The sequence below is a fragment of the Peromyscus californicus genome, unplaced genomic scaffold (genome assembly GCF_007827085.1).
Source record: "Peromyscus californicus insignis strain IS unplaced genomic scaffold, ASM782708v3 Scaffold_8__1_contigs__length_139910024, whole genome shotgun sequence".
In the NCBI taxonomy this organism is placed as follows: Eukaryota; Metazoa; Chordata; class Mammalia; order Rodentia; family Cricetidae; genus Peromyscus; species Peromyscus californicus.
The window spans coordinates 49060914-49081927 of NW_026294606.1; the positions used below are offsets into that span (position 1 = coordinate 49060914).

At 47.8% G+C, this 21014-nt stretch overlaps 1 protein-coding gene across 2 annotated transcripts in view; it reads left to right on the plus strand.

The window, feature by feature from the left end:
* Positions 1 to 21014, plus strand: part of Gpr137b (G protein-coupled receptor 137B) — a 41980-nt gene that overhangs the window by 12942 nt on the left and 8024 nt on the right. The window contains exons 2-7 of one of the 2 annotated variants that reach the window (XM_052726986.1): positions 7935 to 7984; positions 12967 to 13189; positions 15443 to 15592; positions 17101 to 17229; positions 19177 to 19301; positions 19527 to 21009. In XM_052726986.1, the coding sequence (XP_052582946.1) occupies positions 7935 to 7984; positions 12967 to 13189; positions 15443 to 15592; positions 17101 to 17229; positions 19177 to 19301; positions 19527 to 19668 (819 nt within the window). In that variant the 3' untranslated portion in view covers positions 19669 to 21009. Of the gene's footprint in view, positions 1 to 7934; positions 7985 to 12966; positions 13190 to 15442; positions 15593 to 17100; positions 17230 to 19176; positions 19302 to 19526; positions 21010 to 21014 lie in introns of those variants that run through there. The other variant, XM_052726985.1, reaches the window with a different exon arrangement.

The following is a 21014-nucleotide window of genomic DNA, read 5'->3' on the forward strand; positions in this document are numbered from 1 at the left end:
CAGTTTCAGAGGTTCGTCCGTCATGGCGGGGAGCATGGCAGCACACTGGCAGGCATGGTGCTAGGGAAAGTAGCTAAGAATTCTACATCCTGATCCTCAGGCAGCAGGAAGAGAGAGAGCTCAAACCTCCAATGGTACACTTCCTCCAACAAGGCCACACCTCCTAATACTTCTAATCCTTTCAAAACAGTTCCACTCCCTGATGACTAAGCTATTCAAATATATGAATCCATGGGGCCACTCTTTTTTTAAATCGTTTTTTAAAATATTTTTTATTATTTAAAACAATTTTTAACTTGAAATATATTTTGATCATATTCTTCCACTCCCCCAGTCCTTCTAGATCCTTTCCCCATCTCTACCCACCCAACTTTAAGTTCTTTCTCAAAAAACAAAAACTCAATACAACAACAAAAAAACCCCGAACCAAGAAAACACCACCCAAAAAGAAACAAAACAAAACACCAAACTGCAATCAAATAAAAGCATACAAAAAACTGTGAGGTCCATTATATGCTGGTCAACTACTCCTGAACATAAGGCCTGTCCTGAAGTGGTTGATATGCCCAGTATCACTTGGAGAAAACTGATTTTCCCTTTCACAGCAGGTGTGACAGCTTAGTTCTTAACCTTTACTTTAGGGACTAGGTTCTCATTCATTCATTTTCAAAAAAATATAACCAAGTAAAATGTAATAAGATAAAATAAAAACTATCAAAAACAAAAACTACCACATCAAAGCTGGACAGCACAGACCAACAGAAGAAAATGAGCCCAAGAGAAGGCACAGGAATCAGAGGCCCACTTGTTGGCACACTCAGGAATCCCATAAAAACACTAAACTAGAAGCAATAATATATACTCAGAGGACCTGGTGCAGACCCAGGCAGGCCCTGTGCATACTAACTCAGACTCTCTGAATTCAGATGAACTCATGTTGATTTAGAGGGCCTTGTTTTCTTGGTGTCCTCCATCCCCTCTGGCTTTTATATGCTTTCTGCCTCTTCCACAGGGTTTCCCTGAGCTCTGAGGGGAAGGATTTGATGGATACGTTTCATTTAGGGCTGAGTGTTCCAAGGTCTCTCACTCTCTTTGTAATGTCTGACTGTGGGTCTCTGTATTTGTTCCCATCTGATGCAGGAGGAGGCTGCTCTGATGATGGCTGAACAAGACACTGATCTATGAGTATAGCAGAATGTTGTCATTAGGAGTCATTTTATCACTACATTTTTTTTTTCTTTTTTAGACCAGTATTATTTGGTTTTACATTAGGTCCCTGGGCTATCTGGTCACCCAAGCAGTGTCAGGGTATGGGTTCCATCTCCTGGAGTGGGCCTTAAAGGTCAAATGAGTTGTTGGTTGGTTGCTCACACAAGCTTTGTGCCACCGTTACCCTAGCATATCTTGCAGGTAGTACTCCATTGAGGATAAAGGGGTTGGGGCTGGCTTGGCATTCATGTGTCTTTTGGTAGTGTGCAGAGGAAGTTCCTATAACAAGGACACTGGAACGTAGGGAGTGAAGGCTCTAAGTAGGCACCAGCTGGACATCTCTATGGTCAACAAATTGTGTGAGCGTTGTCTTCGGCGATGGGGCCTTGCTGTCAGTTTGTGGAGAGCAATCAATAACAAACTATGGTCTTGGTAACAGCCTGGGTTGTTTGGGGATTCTCATGGGGTCCTTTTGGCTAACAACTCAATTAGATATAACCCAATCCTGGTACCGGAAGCTTCATTTGGTGACAAGAGATGGCCAGCTGGACCCTGTTTCCTTATGGGGTCCACTCTAACTCAGACCACCCCAGGCCGTGGCCTGACTACTCCATCCTTTTGCTGAGTGCCTGCCTTTGCCCTGCTTAGGTCTCCCGGTCTTAAAATTTTAACAAGGGCCTCACACTCTCAAATAACCTCTGCCTGACATGTCACCTGCACACATTTTTAAAGAGTGACTATGTCCAGATTTGACTCATGGCTCCCACTTCCCTTTGCCTGCGGTTCTGGGTGCGCACTTCCCCTCAGGCCCTCCCCAGCTGCCAGGCCCAGTGGCCACAGTCAGTTCATAATGTCTCACCTCTCAGCACATAGGACAGCCCTCCTTGTTCCCACATTTCAGCAGACTGACCCTGACTGCTGAGTACGCTGTTCCTGGACTCCTGTCTGTTCCTCTTTTCTCTTTAAAAAAAAAAACAAAAACCCAGCTTAACTAAGGGATACTTCACACCCCACATGACTCCCCTATGGCACTGTATTTATTAGAGCTGTACAATTGGCACCGAAATCACCTGTCACTCCAAAAGGAAGTCTTGTGTCCACTAGTGGTCACTTTCTGCCCACCTTCCAGCCTAGACAGCCACCCGTCCACAGCATGGCTCTGATTTGCCCACCAACACACACATCTTTTTGTGCAGGTCTTTTGTTTCTGCTGAGCGGCTGTTCTCATTGAGGTCCTTCCATGACTCTTTTTTTTTTTTTTTTTTTTTTTTTTTTTTTTGGTTTTTCGAGACAGGGTTTCTCTGTGTAGCTTTGCGCCTGTCCTGGAACTCACTTGGTAGCCCAGGCTGGCCTCGAACTCACAGCGATCCTCCTGGCTCTGCCTCCCGAGTGCTGGGATTAAAGGCGTGCGCCACCACCGCCCGGCCCTTCCATGACTCTTAACCAGGGCATGTACACTCCCAATCCAGTGCCAGGCTGGTGTCTCATGGTACCACCTGGTCCAGCCTTTCTGCTGGGCCAGGGCTCCAGGAGGCTCCCCAGCCTCACAACTCACACTTCTGCACCCTCACGCTTCACACCTTCTTAGATTTCCTGACATCTCCACTCCTCTTGTCTCCTGTGTCTTCATACTTCACATCTCGCTGTTCCGCGTCCATGTCTTCACACGGACATAATTCTTTGTATCATCTGCTTCCCTACATCTTGTCAAATCCCCAGAATCCACAAATCCAAGCACCTCTCCTCTATGTCTACACATCTTTGAGCTCTTCACACCTTCCCATGTCTCCTCACACTCCCTACATCTCAACCTGGAACCTCCCCATACTTCCCCAGTTCTCTCTCCTCACCTCCCTTCCTTTCTTCATCCCTCCTCACATTTTACATCTTTCCTCATCTCCTTGCACTCACATCTTGACACTACCCCACACCTCCCTACAACCCCTCACACTTCCCTCATCTCCTCAGACCTCCCCCATACCTCACATCTCTCCACACCTCCCTCATCTCCTCAGACCTCCCCCATACCTCACATCTCTCCACACCTCCCTCATCTCCTCAGACCTCCCCATACCTCACATCTCTCCACACCTCCCTCATCTCCTCAGACCTCCCTCTACCTCACATCTCTCCACACCTCCCTCATCTCCTCAGACCTCCCCATACCTCACATCTCTCCACACCTCCCTCATCTCCTCAGACCTCCCTGTACCTCACATCTCTCCACACCTCCCTCATCTCCTCAGACCTCCCCGTACCTCACATCTCTCCACACCTCCCTCATCTCCTCAGATCTCCCTGTACCTCACATCTCTCCACACCTCCCTCATCTCCCCAGATCTCCCTGTACCTCACATCTCTCCACACCTCCCTCATCTCCTCAGACCTCCCCGTACCTCACATCTCTCCACACCTCCCTCATCTCCTCAGACCTCCCCCATACCTCACATCTCTCCACACCTCCCTCATCTCCTCAGACCTCCCCGTACCTCACATCTCTCCACACCTCCCTCATCTCCTCAGACCTCCCTGTACCTCACATCTCTCCACACCTCCCTCATCTCCCAAGACCTCCCCATACCTCACATCTCTCCACACCTCCCTCATCTCCTCAGACCTCCCCCATACCTCACATCTCTCCACACTTCCCTCATCTCCCCAGATCTCTCCCTGTACCTCACATCTCTCCACACCTCCCTCATCTCCTCAGACCTCCCCATACCTCACATCTCTCCACACCTCCCTCATCTCCTCAGATCTCCCCATACCTCACATCTCTCCACACCTCCCTCATCTCCTCAGACCTCCCCGTACCTCACATCTCTCCACACCTCCCTCATCTCTGCAGAGCTTCTTTTATACATCTCCTCATGTCCTAGGACCCTCCTATACTTTACATCTCTCCACATCCTCCTCTGATAACTCTCTACACCTCCCCTCATCTCTTAAAGCTCCCTGTACCTCACATCTCATACCAGTTCCTCACCTTCTTATACTTCACATCTCTCTACACCCGCCTTTGATAACTCCTTTCATTTGATACCTCCCTTTACCTCACACCCCACACCTCTCAGATCTCCTCACACTTGCCCACTTCTCTTCAGACTTTCCTGCACCTCACACTTTCCTATTTTCCTCAGACCTTTGTGCACTTCACACTTCCCTATTTTCCTCAGACCTTTGTGCCTCCTATCTCCTCACTTCCCCTCAGACCTTCCTGCACCTCACATTTCCTCACACTTTTCCACTTCTCCTCAGACCTTCCTGTATCTCACATCTCTCCACCCCTCATTACTGTGCTCATGCCTGGTTAATCTCATGTCTTCTTCATCTCACACTTTCCTATACTTTACGTCTTCTCTTCCCTCTTCTCCGATTCTTCACTGTTGCTTGTTTAGGGACAAACCTATCTTGTCTCCAGGTCAGGAACCAGCTTTTCCTTTCCACAGTTCCGAGGCCAACCAAGTGCCTGGCACCCTGTGCCAGTCCTTTGACCGGCGTATTAGAACTGTTTCCTTACTCTCTTGTTGAATTCCCCTTAACCTGTGGGATGGCGGGAGTCTTCGCCCTGTACCTTTTGTGGCTCCGACTTTGTATCCATTGGGGTGTTGGTGCTGTCAGCAGCTCTGTAAACTGCAGCAGGGTGATTCATCTTTGTTTGCCTCCCCGACAGGAGCTTCCTCTGCTTCCAGCTGAGTTCCTGCCAGTCATTAGGATCAGCGCAGGCTCATGGAGATGGGTAGCGGGATAAGAGGTCCCAAGGGCGAGAGGTCACGTGAGGCTGAATTTTCATCAGTCTTTAAGGAAGCCCCTGCAGACAGTGGGAACTCAGGACAGCTTGGACTTCATTACCATTTTACAACTTAGTTCAGGCGTGTATGTCTTTTAATAAATGAGGACAAAATTATGCTCAAAATGTATTTATATATGTATTGATGTATAAAGCTTGCTATCTATCAAATGTCCCTTCTCCCATCACTTGTAGTATTTCAGTTTCAATTGTCAGCGATTTCTAGAAACTTTAGGGAACTTAAGGATGAAGGAAGAGTTCTGAGCACAGCTTGAGGAGCCTGGCTGAATTCAGACAAGATGTAATTGCTGCACATGGAGGGTGGGTGGAGCTTTTTGTTTTGATCTTGATTTGTTGACTTGGGAGGATCATGGTGGTGTCTGTCCTTCTATCATCTGGGATGACTTCTTCCCTTCAGGCAGGGATGAGACCTTAATGGTGAGGTGAGTTAGGGTTGGTAGGTTAGTGTCATCTTTGGTAGTGGCAGGGGAGGGGTGGGACTAGGGTTGGTAGGTTAGTGTCATCTTTGGTAGTGGCAGGGGAGGGGAGGGGCTTTCCTACTTAGTGTATTACTCATTACTTGGATTCATGTCCAGGGGCTAAAACTTGGATATCATTTTAAACTTTCCCTTCCTAATTATTGTTGGCATCCTTGTTGGTATTGTTGTTCTTTCTCAGGCTGCTGTGAACATCCCATCTGTACCACAGGGCAGTGTTCTCCCGCGTCTGTTCCCTGAGTAGCCATTAGGAAGACTGAGTGATTAAATAAATTTTGAAAACTGCTGTACAGCATGTTTCTCTTGGAGACTGATGTTACAGGAGTCTTTTAAAGGCTCTGAGAGTTGCTGTAGGGGAACAGGCACTGGGCCCCCAACATAGGTCAGTGGGTAAAGATGCATGCTGCCAAGACTGATGGCCCGAGTTTGATCCCTGGGACCCACATGACAGATTCAAAGTTGTTCTTTGACCTCCACCTGCACGCATAGCACATCTGTGCCCATCTACATGCACACACAAATAATTTAAGAAGATAAATATTTTTTCTAATGTTTCTAAATGTATTTGCTCACATGACCACATTTCCAATTTCTTCCTTCCTTCCTTCCTTCCTTCCTTCCTTCCTTCCTTCCTTCCTTCCTTCCTTCCTTCCTCCCTCCCTTCCTTTTTCTTTCTTTCTTTCTTTCTTTCTTTCTTTCTTTCTTTCTTTCTTTCTTTCTTTCTTTCTTTCTTTCTTTCCTTCCTTCCTTCCTTCTTTCCTTCCTTCCTTTCCTTCTTTTCTTCTTTCTTCCTTTCTTCCTTCTTCCTTCCTTCTTTCTTTCTTCCTTCCTTCCTTCCTTCCTTCCTTCCTTCCTTCCTTCCTTCCTTCCTTCCTTTCTTTCTTTCTTTCTTTTCTTTCTTTCTTTCTTTCTTTCTTTCAAGACAGGGTTTCTCTGTGTAGTTTTGGTGCCTGTCCTAGATGTTGCTCTGTAGACGGCTGGCCTTGAGCTCATAGAAATCCGCCTGGCTCTGCCTCCCGAGTTGGGATTTAAAGGCATGCGCCACCACCGCCCAGCACATTTCCAATTTCTAATACTGCTTATTGTTGATTACCAGTTCTGTTGGAATAGCTTAAAGGTTCTGTCTCAGAGCCAGTCCTCAGGTATGGTTGCTGTGCTGTTTGCAGGCGAATGTTTCCAAGGCTCATGTGCTGGAAATTGGAACCTTGTCCTTTATGTGGGACTGGGGATGGATTTTCATGGGTCTTGGCTGGGGTTGTTGGATCTCTCCTGGCTCCGTTCTGTGTGTCCTTCACTGAAAGTGGGCAGGCAGAGCTGTGGGACCAGGGACTTCTGGAAGCAAAAACTTGTTTCCTTATTTATAGTGCAGAGTTGGTAGGGCTATACTGCCCATGCGATGGTGTGGCTGTTTTGTATCTCTTGAGTGAGGACATCATTCTGCAGGTTCCAGAGAAAACAGACACAGCATTGGCCAAAGCTGGGAGTGAGCTGGGATCCCACAGGAGCCCTGGGTTCACTCTAATCTACTCATAGTCTGTCCCATGTCTTCGCCTGACCTAGGCCACACCTGCAGCACTGTTGAGAGAGAGCAGAGACCTCTGGTGGCCCAGTCTGAGGCTGAGTCCACAGCCTGTAAGTCTGCTCCCACCCGCTGCACCTAGGGACTCTTTTGGTAGTTCTGTCTATCTGGACCCTTTTCCTTCAGTGGGACTGTGAGCCGCTGAAGGCAGGGCTGGTCTTGCCATCTCTTTGCTGACAGCATCATGCATGGAGCTGAGCTCATTGGATAGGGTCACTCAGTTGTGCCCTGGCTGGCAGTGCAGCTCCCGGAGGCACATGGGTAGGGATGGGTAGTCCCACAGTAACACCACTAGAGCGTTAGGAACTTGTAGATAGTGCGTTAAAGAAGGTTACATACTTTGAATGAGCCCCCAACTGTGGCACAGCATCAAACAAAATGATGTATCTCCATGATAAGATCAAGCATCCTTTTTGTATGTGACACAGTCTTGCCTTGGCTGACCTTGAACTTTTGGATCTCCTGAATGCCTGCTTCAAAAACACTCCTTTAAAATAGTGTGATTTCTGTCTTGTCTTCATTGGCTACTTTAATGAAGCCGCTTGCTTTTTTGTTTTATTTTTCTTCAGTACTAAGCCCAAGACCGTGCACATGTTAGGCAAGTACTTGACTGAGCTGTATCCTCAGTCCTTATTTGAGACAGGGTTTCACTGAGTTGCTGAAACTGACCTTAAACTCACTTGTAGCCTAGGCAGTCCTTGAACCTGGTACCCTCTTTACCTCAGCCTCCCGAGGCTTCTCAGTGTCAGGGAAAAGTGCCCGGTACCTGGCTGTAAAAAGAAGGGGACTCCAAGTGATGGTGACATTTTGTTGCTAAACACTTTGTGCCCCAACCTACCATGTTTTTCTGTCGTTGCAGGTGATTTTCAAAGCCAAGTCAAAATATTCTCCAGAATTACTCAAGTATCGGTAAGTACCCCCAGAATGTTGCTCTTCCGACAGAAAGTGAAAGTGTACATGAAACCTGTTTCATCAGTTGGAGTGTGTACATTTACCCCTCTGTAAACACCAAACAGCCCCACAGTGGTCCTGATGCCCTACTGGAATGCTCTCCTTGTTCATGAGAGCCTGCACATTGATAGGATTTACTGGAGTCCTATGGAACAATGCGTACACACACACCATACACACACATACATACATACACACACACACATACACACACACACACACACACACACACACACCAAAATACACCCCCCAAAATACACCCCCAAACCTTCAGAAAGAAATTGCATCAGTACTGAACATATACAGATATTTTATTGTCAGTTATTTACACAGCATTTACATTATATTGGGATCCTGCATGACACAGACTTGATTTAGGTTATACAGGAGAATGTGCATAACCAACCTTCTTATTAAATAAGAAACACAGAACCAATGCAAAGAAGAAAGCCAAGAGGTCAGAGCTAAGAGCTAAAACCTTACCCTTCCTCCTGTGGTGGTCCTACCTCTCGGAACCAGAGCTACCCCTGTGTTAAAGTCTTTATATAGAGTTCCTGTTCTGCCTTCTCATTGGTTGTAAACCCAACCACATGACCGCCTCCTCACGGCCTGTCTGTATAGGCCTCCAGGTTTTCCATGATTGGTATTGATTAAAGGCATGTGTATCCAATAATGGCTGTATCCCTGAACACACAGAGACTTACCCAGCTCTGCCTACCAAGTGCTGGGATTACAAGCGTACGCCACCACTGCCCTGCTTTCCTATGGCTTGCTAATAGCTCTGACCCCCAGGCAACTTTATTTATTAACCTACAAATAACATTTTTTTTTTTTTTTTTGGTTTTTCGAGACAGGGTTTCTCTGTGTAGCTTTGCGCCTTTCCTGGAACTCGCTTTGGAGACCAGGCTGGCCTCGAACTCACAGAGATCCACCTGGCTCTGCCTCCCGAGTGCTGGGATTAAAGGCGTGCGCCACCACCGCCCGGCCAAATAACATTTTAATACAAATAAAATATCACCATAAGGTTCTATGCAAATAAGCCATTTTATGTAAGGGTTGTCCAGGCATCCTTGGATTTTGGCATCTTTGGTGTCCTAGAATCAATCCTCTGTAGATACTGAGAGATGACTGTGTATGTAATGAGGATTCTACAGACAACATTTACTCAACACTCAATTTAAATGCTTTTGATCGTGTGTGTGTGTGTGTGTGTGTGTGTGTGTGTGTGTGTGTCTGTATCAGTGTATTTATGTTTATGGGGATGCCCAAGGAGGCTGGAGGTGTTAGATCCTTTGGAGCTGGAGTTATATGGATGCCTGCTGTGGGTGCTGGGGATTGAACTCAGGTCCTCTGTGTGGAGGCCCACAAAGGTTTCCTAGTGAGATATGAGCTTGCTTTACTCAGAAGAGCTACATTAGAGTATTGCTTGACCATGTGCATGGTTTCTAGGTGATTGGAAGGGTCTGTACTTGGCTGAGCTAGGGGGAGGTCTTTTGCTCCACCCCTTGGCATTCCTATAAAAAGCCCTTTAGAAGAGCCAGGAGGGGCTGGTGGATAAGTATCCAGGCCCACCCGAGGCTCTCCTGTGTTTCTTTTTCTCTCCACTCTATCCTTTTATCTATATCTCTTATCCCTGACTCCTCAAGAGTACCCTGGGGTAAAATGTGGGAGCCGGTCTCCCAGCTGGTCTCCCACACCTCTGGAGAAGTAATACACTCTCTTAACCACAGAGCAATCTCTTCAGCTTCCAAGAAGAGTTACTTTTTTATCCCCAGTCTGTGTCTAGGAAACAAGTTTGGAAAATTGTGCACAGATTGAGAGTCCATGCCCGACACTGTTTGTCCCGAAGTTTGTCTGTTCTGACTTCTGTCACTGCTGTTGTGTGGTTCTGTGTGTTTCCATCACACCGTTGACCCGGAGCTTTGGAATCCATTAAGATGCTGGGATGTTGGAGCCAGGAGGTGGAGTAGCCTTAATCTCAAAATCACAAATACCCTCAACTCCGAAACACCTGAATGTGCATATGAAACAGAAGTGATTTTTGTTGTTGTTTACACTTGGGGTCTGTTCCCCGGCTATCTCACTCTAATGTTACATTCCCAGCTTTTTAAAACAACTTTAAAACAATTTTATAATTAATTGATTGTACTTGGGATTAAACCAGGGCTTTGCATCGTCACAAGCATTTTGGATGAGGGATACTGTTGGTAGTGAGTGGAAAGCTGTCTAATGGTAACAAACCAGCTCGTCTGTGCTCTGCACTGTAATCTCCCGTTCAAGTACTAACCAGGCTGACCCTGCTTAACTTCTGTGGTGTCTGGATTAGTGATGTTCAACCCATGTTGACACGTGGAAAGAAATGAAAACTCCTGAGGCTGCCTCTTCTTGTAGCCCCTCCACCTCCCAGGACCTGTAGTGATGTCTGAGTTCTGTGTCTTCCAGACAGAGCATTTGACCGTCTGCACTCTGGCCTCCCAGGACCTGCAGTGATGTCTGAGTTCTGTGTCTTCCAGACAGAGCATTTGACCGTCTGCACTCTGGCCTCCCTTCCGTTTTGGTGGGGTAGGGGTGGAGATCTGAGATGGTGTTTCAGCCCCCCAGGGCCAGTGTCCAACCCAATCACATACCCCTTCTGGTATTTGGGATCTCATTTCTCTGGGCCACATGGCTTGCCCCTCCTTCCAGGGTGTACACACACACTCTGAGCTCCTTGTCATTAGACCTGGCTGGCCTGTGTGGTTCCCCCCTTTCATCAGATGGGCTGGAGATGCATGTGGCTCTGGGTACAGGGCTGTGCAGAGGCATCTACGGTCCTTTCTGTCTACCTGGAAAGATGTCTTCTGCCCATGCCAAATTGTCTCCAACAAGAGGATGTTGTATTTTGGGAGCCAGAGGGAGCCAGGTTCAGGTATCTCATACAGGGCTTTGGGCTTGAGCCCTTCCTCCTGAGGTAAGGGTTCGAGGCTGGCCTCCACCTCATTCTAATGTCACTGAAGATGACCGTGAACTTCTGGTCTTCTGTTTCCACATCTCAAGTGCTGGGATGACAGGCGTGCACCACTGCTCCCAGCTAACACAGCACTGGGACTCAAACCCAGGGCCTCATACATGCCAGGCAAGCATGCTAGCAGCTGAGCTACATCCCCAGCCTCCTTCTTCCATTTCAAAACATATACAACAGTGGCAGGAAGCCCTGCCTGCTTGGTGTGAGCATAGCCAGGCCTCAGGCTCCAGACCTTGTATAGGTGGAGGCAGGCATGAGTTGATTCTTCATCTCTTTGGTTCTAAGCCATGAGAAACCTGTGGAATTTAAGTGTAAGGGACTCAGGGAAGCAGAGAAAATGGAGCACGCATGTCTGTTGGTATGGGAGGGTCAGAGTCAGCGAAGGTCTCTGTGGCAGCTGCTGAGTTGAGCTACAGGCTGTACTGGAAGCCAGAGAAAAAGGCCTCTTGGGATCATGGCTTCTAATTAGTATTGAAATTACAGACATAGGCAACCTGCACCAGTCTAGTGTGTGTGTGTATGTGTGTGTGTGGGGGTAAGTACACGTATATGTATCCACCTGTGCACCCAGAGGAGGACATTGACATTGTGTGTCCAGATCTGTCCTTATTCCTTTGAGGTAGTTTCTCTCTGAATCTGGAGCTAGGCTGGCAGCCAACAATTCCCATCCGTCACCTTACCCACCCCCAGTCATTGGGGTTACAGGTGTGTATAGCCATGCCCATTTTGTGTATGTTCTGGGGATTTGAACTCATGGATCACCTGCGAGCCAAGCTCTTACACCAGTCTGTTTTTGAGCCCCATGATTTCACTCCTTTTTGCGTGTCTCCCATCTGGGTCTGCCAGAAGAGAACATAACGTGGGGAGCTGTGAGAGGAACCTGAGGCTGAGGCCTTGAGTGTCAGTGAGTGTGAGCAGTCGGCCTCACCTGTGCACAGGCCTCTTGCACACATGTAGCTCTGGAAAACTGTAGGATGAAACTGCCAGTGAAATGAACGGTTTAGGACTTGGGCTCTGTTGTTTGATAAGAACACTCACCAAGGGCGTGCAGTGTCCTGGGTTCAATCCACAGTACTGTGAAAGAAAAATAAGAAAGGAGAGGGCAGTTTTTATCCATGTAGCATTTATTAGTTGCTGTGGTAGATTTGTGTTGTGGTTTTCTTGCAGTGTTAGAGCTCAGATCTGGTCTCTGTGCTAGGCCAGTGCTCAGCCACTTAGTGATCTTCCCAGCCCAGCTGCGGCAGAGCTGGTTTTTGTTTTGTCTTTTTTTTTTTTAAACCTTTTATTTTACGCATGAGTGTTTTGCTTGTGTGTACCCCTCATGTGTACCTGGTCCCAGTAAAAGCTAGAAGGCAGTCCTTGGGGCTGGAGCTACAGACCGTTGTAGGCTGTCATGTGGGTGCCGGGAATCAAACCCAGGTCCTCTGGAAGAGCAGCCAGTGCTCTTAATTGCTGAGCCATGTCTCCAGTACCTGTGGCAAGTTTTTACTCACAGGGAGCATTCTGCAGCTGGTGAGCTCGGGGTGGGGTGGGGGCATAACACATATGCTAACGATTGTATTAAATATATATACAGCTGGCCGGGCGGCGGTGGCGCACACCTTTAATCCCAGTACTCAGGAGGCAGAGCCAGGTGGATCTCTGTGAGTTCGAGGCTAGCCTGGTCTACAGATCGAGATCCAGGACAGGCACCTAAACTACACAGAGAAACCCTGTCTCGAAAACCAAACAAACAATATGTGTGTGTGTGTGTGTGTGTATGTATGTATGTGTGTGTGTGTGTACACACACACACACACACACACACACACACACACACACACACACACACACACACACAGAACCGACCTTTAGCATTTGCGAGGGATAGATTCTGTGACCCAGAATGTGTAGCTACTATGAAGTAACAGATCCTGGTATGTCTGGTCTTCCCCAGGTTACCCCTCTACCTGGCCTCACTTTTCATCAGCCTTGTTTTCCTGCTGGTGAATCTGACCTGTGCTGTGCTGGTGAAGACAGGAACCTGGGAGAGGAAGGTCATTGTCTCTGTGAGAGTGGCCATCAATGACACACTCTTCGTTCTGTGTGCCATCTCTCTCTCCATCTGCCTCTACAAAATCTCCAAGATGTCCCTGGCCAACATCTACCTGGAGTCAAAGGTACCATGGTCCAATTCCTTACCCTGAAAATGGCTTCCTGGTTTGCTCTTAGGACACAACAGATCTTGCTCACCCTGTGGCTCATTGAACTTCCTGTGAACTTTTGTTTCTGGGTGGCTTAGCATATGTTAGGTAGTAAAGTCTGGGAAAGTTCCGTCTGGTTCAGAACTACATCTGTTTAACTGTTGACTTATTTTTGTGGCACTGGAGATCAAACCCAAGGCCCATACATGCTAGGCAAGCATCAACCACTGAGTTACAGCCCTGCACATTTGAAAAATTTTTATTCGGAGACAAGGTCTTTGTAAGTTGCCCAGGCTGGCTTTGAACTCAGCACAGGCCTCAAAGTCGTGATCCTCCCACCTTAGGCTTCTGAGTCGTTAGGATTAGAGGAATGTGCCATTAGGCCTGGCTGAACCACATCTTAACTGTCTAGTAGGATAGCTGTACAAACAACACTAATAGCAAGCATGTGTCCAGTGTTGACTGTGTTCCTGGCCCCTTGATAAACACCCTTTTGGGAGAGGGTAATGGGATCAAACTCAGAGCCTCTCGTGTATTAGGCAACATCTGTACCACTCAGCTCTATCCCCAGCCTTTAAAAAACAAAACAAATCATTTTAAGACAGGGTCTCACCATGTTGCCTAGGCTGGCCTTGAACTCAGGCTGGACTTAACTTGTGATCCTCCTACTTCAGCTACCACCGCTATAGCTGGGATTATGGGCTTACACCTCCAGGCCCGACTTGATGAGCATTTTAGAGCCTGAGCTAATGTCTGCCTCCCATCTCCATGGGAGTGGGTAGTGTGTTAAATCCCCACTTAATGGATAAGGAAACAGCTATGCACAGAGAGGTCAGGAAGCTTGTCCTAGGTCAGTGAATGAGGGCCAGGGTTCATGGCCTTCCAATACCTGTTGTGTCTCTGTTCAGCCTCTCCTTGTTGGTAGGAATGTTCCCAGCACTTGGTCCTGGATAGCCAGGGGCCTGGCCCCTCACCTCCATCCTTACCCTCATCACTCCGGGGGCCTGGCCCTGTCATTGTGAAGAGACTGTGATTCCTCCAGAGCCTGTTGCCCTGTGACAGACCTGTTGTTGCCTTCCTCTGGGACTTTGGCCTGAAGACTGCAAGGCAACCGGGCTCCTGCCACGTTGTCTTGAGAATTGGTCAGGAGATGAAAATCTCTGTCTCCAGCTCTCACAGGGCACCCAATGATTCAGCTGGATTCATGAAAATCCTGCACCTTAGCTGGGTCAGTTCTTTCATTTGTAAATTTTGATGAGTTTTACACTTAATTTTTGCCATAAAGGTTATTATCTTACCTCTAATACATGAGTTATGAATAAAATTTTGTAAAATAAAAGTGTAGCTTTTAAAAGGAAGGATTAAATCATAGGCTGTCAGATTTTAGCTGACCCCTGTGACAATATGGATGATACTTTGATTTAGGAAATGACTCCTCCTCACAGGACGCAAGTCAGCTCTGCTTTCCTTTGGTTCTTTTAACTAGCTGGGGGGTCCTTTAACTGTCTGCAGAAACTGATAAAGCTTCATAAAGAGGGATAAGCCACAGATACTCAAGTGATCCCATCCCAGAGACCAAGCAGGACTCCTGTGCTCCCAGCCTAGAAGGTTCTAGACTTTGAACAAGGCTGTGTGCATCCTGACTAGGGCTTGCGGGCTGTACAAGGGAATCAGCCAGGATCTTGTTACTGAACAGTGGGACTTAAGAGATCTCATGAACTTTTTGACATTCTGGCTCTTAAGATCAGGGCTTTGTAGGCTGGGGCAATGCCTCAGCCGGTAAAGTGCAAACACAAGGGCCTGGCTCCCATTCCACCAGAAGCCACATTAGGAGCCGAGTGCAACATCATGTGCTCGTAATCCCAGTGCTCAGCGGAGGAGACAGGAAGATCAGCAAGCTCCAGGGACAGTGAGACCCTTCTCAGAAACAGGGTAGAGTGCGATCGAGGAAGACACCGAGACACACATACACCCAAAGGCCTTGGGGAAAGGCCCGCCCGTAGTTAATCCTCTTAGCGGCAGCTTCACAGTCTCAAGTTTTAGATGAAGGTAACAGAAATCTGAGAGGAAGGGGTACAGATGTAGCAAGGCCTGGGGTGGAGTGCTCTGGCAGAACTGGCTACCTGCCAAGGCTCTCAATTATCGAGGCTTACTGGGTGACACCAGAAGGAAGGAAGGAAGGGGCTGGTGTATCTGCAGTGGCCCATTCCTGTTGGCTTTGTCTTCCAGGGTTCATCGGTATGTCAGGTGACTGCCATAGGTGTCACTGTCATCTTGCTCTACGCCTCGAGGGCCTGCTACAACCTGTTCATCTTGTCATTTTCTCAGATCAAGAATGTCCACTCCTTTGATTATGACTGGTACAATGTATCAGACCAGGTCAGTGGGGCATGACAAGGTGCTGCCTGCATCCCACATCAGTGGGATGTGGTGGTGAGGTGCTGTCTCAGTGGGGACCAGGTCAGTGGGGCATGACAAGGTGCTGCCTGCATAGGGACCAGGTCAGTGGGGACCAGGTTAATGGGACGCAGTGAGTGCTGCCTGCTGGAAGGTCAGACTCCCTGTTTCTGCTGTTGTACAGTGCTGGGTGTACAGAAGGAAACAGGTATCTTTCCTGCCCCATGGGAGTTGATGGGTCACTGACGTGCAGACACAGATAAACCTGTGTTGTGGAGAAATGAACCCCTCTGATAGGTCTCTATTGGATTGCTTTGCAATGCTCCTTAGTGTTATCTAGAACAACAGCAAATACCCAAAAGTGTGTAAGTATAAAATATATACCAGGTATAAAAATCCTACCAGTGCTCACAGCTGGAGCTGATTTAAGACAGTGAGATAAAAATAAAATGACCTCAGTGAGCTAAATCTACGATGGCTATATCCCTGAGAAAGATGAAACCATGGCTGTAACCTAGTAACCCTGGCCAAGCCTGTCCCACAGGTGCAGCGGGGAGAAGGCTGGGCAAGGATGCTCAGGTGCTTGTGCCGTTTGAGAAAAACCAGACATGAGATCCCTAGACCACCCTACACAGTGGAAGATTATAGAGATGTTCATCATACACATAAGGGTTTTCAAGAGCAGACCAGTAGCATCGGTACATACACGTTCAAACCATCACTACTGCCCTCTTGACCTTTTCATCTTTCCAAACTGAAGCTTCTTCAAGCAACAGAGTTGGTCTTAACAAGTTACTTCCATTTTTCTCTCAATCAAGAAGTTAAAACCTTCATGTTTGGGGTGTGATGGTTTTGAAATGCTTGTTTTTGGTTGTTTCAAGCATCTGTGCCTTCTTGAGGAAAGGCAGAGACAGGTGGTCTAGGAGAAGGAGGAGACATGAGTGCCATCACCCTGGGAAAGAGCAAGGCAGCTTCCAACACGATGTGCTAGAGAAGGCTGGAGGACCAGGCTGTGCCTCAGTGTTATCTTCCCTGAAACGGGCTGAGAAGCTGCCACATCTGGTGTCTTTCTACTCTGGGACCTTCTCTCCATGAAACCTCCGTGGCCCTCCCCTTGGGCATTGCCTTGCTCAGAGGACTCTTCCTGGACAAACTGCCTGTGGTCAGCTCTCATGGAGAGCAGGGTGTGGCTGTTGTGATAGGACTCTGCACAGACAAGCTGCTGTCCATTAGGAGGAGTCTGGGCTGGGGTGTGGACTCTGGGTTCATCCCCTGAACTGCAAAAGTGAGTGGCCCGTCATAAATAACCATCCTTAATGGTTTCCACCGTCCTCCAGCTGAGTGAGGCCTGACCCATCACTGTGACCAGGTTTCCAAGTGTAGGCTTTAGGGGGAGCACTTCACCGTAGCGAGGAGTGTCCTCTGCTCTGTGTCCTCCATCACTGGTTGCCTGAGGTCTCATGACTTCATTTCCCCCCACTCTGGAACAGGCAGATCTGAAGAGCCAGCTGGGCGATGCGGGCTATGTAGTGTTCGGCGTGGTGCTTTTCGTGTGGGAGCTCTTACCCACCACCTTGGTGGTGTACTTCTTCCGAGTCAGAAGTCCCACGAAGGACCTTGTAAGTACCCGCTGTCTGTCTGCTGGCATCCCTAATCCTCCCGAAACTGGCAAGTAGGATTTTCCTCCCAGCTTTTCAGTGAAGCTTCTTGGATCCCTTTGTCAGGTCGGTCATCCGTGACCCTTTCAACTAGAATCTTCTTTCTCCTTACTTCTCTTAAATGCGTGTGGAGGGTTAGCTTTATTTTACAAAAGAAATGGAAGTTAAGGTACGTCTCATGGCCCGGGGACTAGCGATTCCTAATGCCACACAGTATTTGGTGTCCTCCAAACACATATGCTGCCCTTTTAGCAGAAGATGGAGGGCTGGAGATACGGCAGTTGGTAGAGTGCTTGCCTAACATGCATGAAGCCCTGGGTTTGCTCCTCAGCACCACATAAAACCAGGCATGTAATCCTAGCACTGGGGAGATAGAAGCAAGAGGATCAGAGGTTCATTCATCCTTAGCTACATAGTGAGTTCAAGACCAGCCTGAGCTACATGATACTTTATTTGAAAAAAACTGTTAAAAAAAAAAAAAGCAAGATGGGGACTCACTTTATCCCCAGAGTGACAACGGCTCATCAGAAAGTGGGAGAGCAGTGCAGTGGCATCAGCGTGACCATGCTAAAGCCACCCACTTGTGTTTGGCCACATCTGCTGAACCAACCCTATAGAAGAGAAAACCAAGTCAAGTTCAGAATTCCCTGGAAGCCTTGCTGCACCGTACGAGCTAGAGTACAGCTTTGCTTTCCTGAGCCATACACTCAGGAGCGGGGACCAGTGTGAGCAGTGACGGGGGCACAGAATGATGCACATAGACACATAGGCACAGCTCCTGGTCCACACCCGGGTAACGACAGCTTGCTGCTCTTTTCCCTCCTCACCTCTGGGTGGTCACTGCTGACCCAGGCACAGGAAACAGACCAGGGTGAGGTGGGAGATGAAGTACAACTTGGCTGTGTCTTCCCTGCCAGGACGGACTCCAGCCATGTCTATTTGCATTTTTTGAGAATTCGGTTTGGGGCAAAAGGATGAAAGGATCGAGGGAGGGTCCTGAAGGAAGAAACTCCCGAGAGCCTGTGTGACTATACAGGTGTGTCTCCACATGGACTGTCTGCTTTAGTTTGGGAAACTCTGTTGTTTTGAGACAATCCTGCTGTAGAACACAGGCAGGCCTCGAGATAAAACCTTTTGCCTCAGCCTTCCAAGTGCTAGGATTATAAGCATGAATGACCATGCCTGGCTAGTTTGACATGTAAGTGAGAAATGAAAACAGCGATTCATTATTGGAAATGCGAGCTGTGGATGTCATTGTGATGTTTATATAGGCATACATTTTGTTCATCTTCTCTCCCAGTTACCCGCTCTCCTTCCCACTGACCTCCTTTGTCTCACCAACTAATCTGTCCGCTTCCCACTTTTAGGTCCTTTTGTCACACACTGCCTATAGATCCTTAAAGAAAACAGCCCCTCCCTCCTGCACGCTGTATTTTGGGGACTGAGGATGGTAGCTCAGTTGGTAGAGTGCTTGCCTAGCATGCACGGAACCTTGGGTTCAGTTCCTAGCACCCGAGAGGTAGCAGGAGGAAAAAATAAAAAATTCAGGGTCATCTTTGGCTATTAGGGTTGAGGCTAGACTGGGATACATGAGACCCTGTCTTTTTTTTTTTTTTTTTTTTTTTTTTGGTTTTTCGAGACAGGGTTTCTCTGTGTAGCTTTGTGCCTTTCCTGGAACTCACTTGGTAGCCCAGGCTGGCCTCGAACTCACAGAGATCTGCCTGGCTCTGCCTCTCGAGTGCTGGGATTAAAGGCGTGTGCCACTACCGCCTGGCTGAGACCCTGTCTTTAAAACAAACAGAAAGAGCATACACAGCACATTCAACACTCTAGCTAATGACAGTACTTCTTCCTCATGCTAGCAGGCAGTTGTCTGCACAGATGCTAAATGACAACATCTTCTTCTAGACCAACCCTGGGATGGTCCCCAGCCATGGATTCAGTCCCAGATCTTATTTCTTTGACAACCCCCGAAGATACGACAGTGATGATGATCTTGCCTGGAACGCTGCTCCTCAGGGACTTCAGGGAAGGTAAGAGCCTATTCCTGTTGGAGACTGCTAGGCCACTGGAACAGATTGAACTGGAAGACTACCCCTGCACAGAGCTGTCCTGCAGGGTCAGGTTCACCACAGGATATAACCAGGTGTGGGAGAAAACAAACGATCTTTAAAAGATTCCCTCCTGTAGCATTTTTCCTAGTCAGTATTCCATGGAATGCTTAATAGTTGTGCTGATTTTAAAGAAATCAACCTTATGACTTCTCCAAGCCTACCCAGAGAGAGCCAGGGCATTTGCTGCTGGAATCACTCAGTGGAACATGATCTGGGACATCCAGGCAGACATCTCGGATCCTCTTCTAAAGCCAGAGAATACATGAACAATAAGTCACTAGAGTGACTATAAGAGCCAGAATTTGAAATTTGTGATTCTTAAAGTTATTTACTAAGATATTCACAAATGTCACCTCATTCTGTGTTTGCTACAGCCCTGTGAGTTCAGTATAATTGAGTTCTCATGGTTCAAGACCTGTCTGTGGGATTCCCTTTGCTGGGTGAGCAGCGTGGCTGGCTTTGGTGCATACTCAGTGCCAGAGCACATGGGCACTGCCTCTTTCCTTGAAAATTCACTAGCAGACTGGGCTCAGTCTATTTTGGGGGTAGGCACTTACACATGGTAGCATTCACAATGGTGTGTGTGCTCAAGACAGGAAACTTAAGCTGGACCTGGCTGCCTCCCATGAGTTCCAGAGTCTGGATAACAGCTAGGAGGAGGAGGAGGAGGAGGAGAAGCACCTGCTTGCCAGGGCCAGGAGCACCCTTCATGGCTTTGGTTCCTCCTCTCCCTGTGCACCCAAATCTGCCCAGTGTTCAAAAAGCTGTGCTTGCTTTTTGCTCTGTATAACTAACAGTGAAAGGCCTTGGAAATGGGAAAAGGGCTCTGAAAGGACCTTGGTTTGAGATACAGAGCTGAGGCAGAACACATTACTGTCTTGGCGGGTAAGGAGGGGAGACCCCTGATCCTATCACATAAAAACCAAAAACAAGGTAGCTGTTAGGGAAAAACACAGAGCAGCCATGTGTAAAGTACAGACTCTGGAAGCAAGCCAACTACAAAGATTTCTCAAGGTCAAAAGTTACCCTTCCAGAGTTTGAGCTCCACTTCTTCCTAAAACGGTTCTCTTATCTAGCTACCCCGCTGGAGCATCCCTTACCATTACTTGCCAATAGTTAACAAGAGCAGAGAGGGGAGTACTTCACCCTATACACAGAGTGAGAAAAGACCCTTTTCCATGAGAGAGGAAAATGAAAACAGTATTTTGAGTTCTAATGAGATCTTAGATACTGCGCTTGAGGACTTCTGTAGGTGTTCACTCAACCCTGACAACAGCCCAACAAGGAAGTTACTGAAGTCACTCCTGTCCCACAGATGGGGAACTTGAGACATAGAAGTTATCCGTCCAAAACACATGGGTAGTGAACCTATAATGCCACCTTGGGGTTCAGACACAAGCCTTTGCTAAAACTATGTTCTCCACTATGGCTAACTTTAGGTTCTAGTGGTTCCAAACTTCTGAGCACTGCAGGGTTCAGTGAACTTGAATGCAGGCTGCCAGCACTGTGTGTAGCTGTTTGGTGGGAAAATGGGCTTCAAGACACAGTGTGAAGAACTCAGGTCTGTTGCTAAACTACACAAGCCACGTGGACACAGTACACACAGTATACTGTGTCAAGCCACTGAACTGG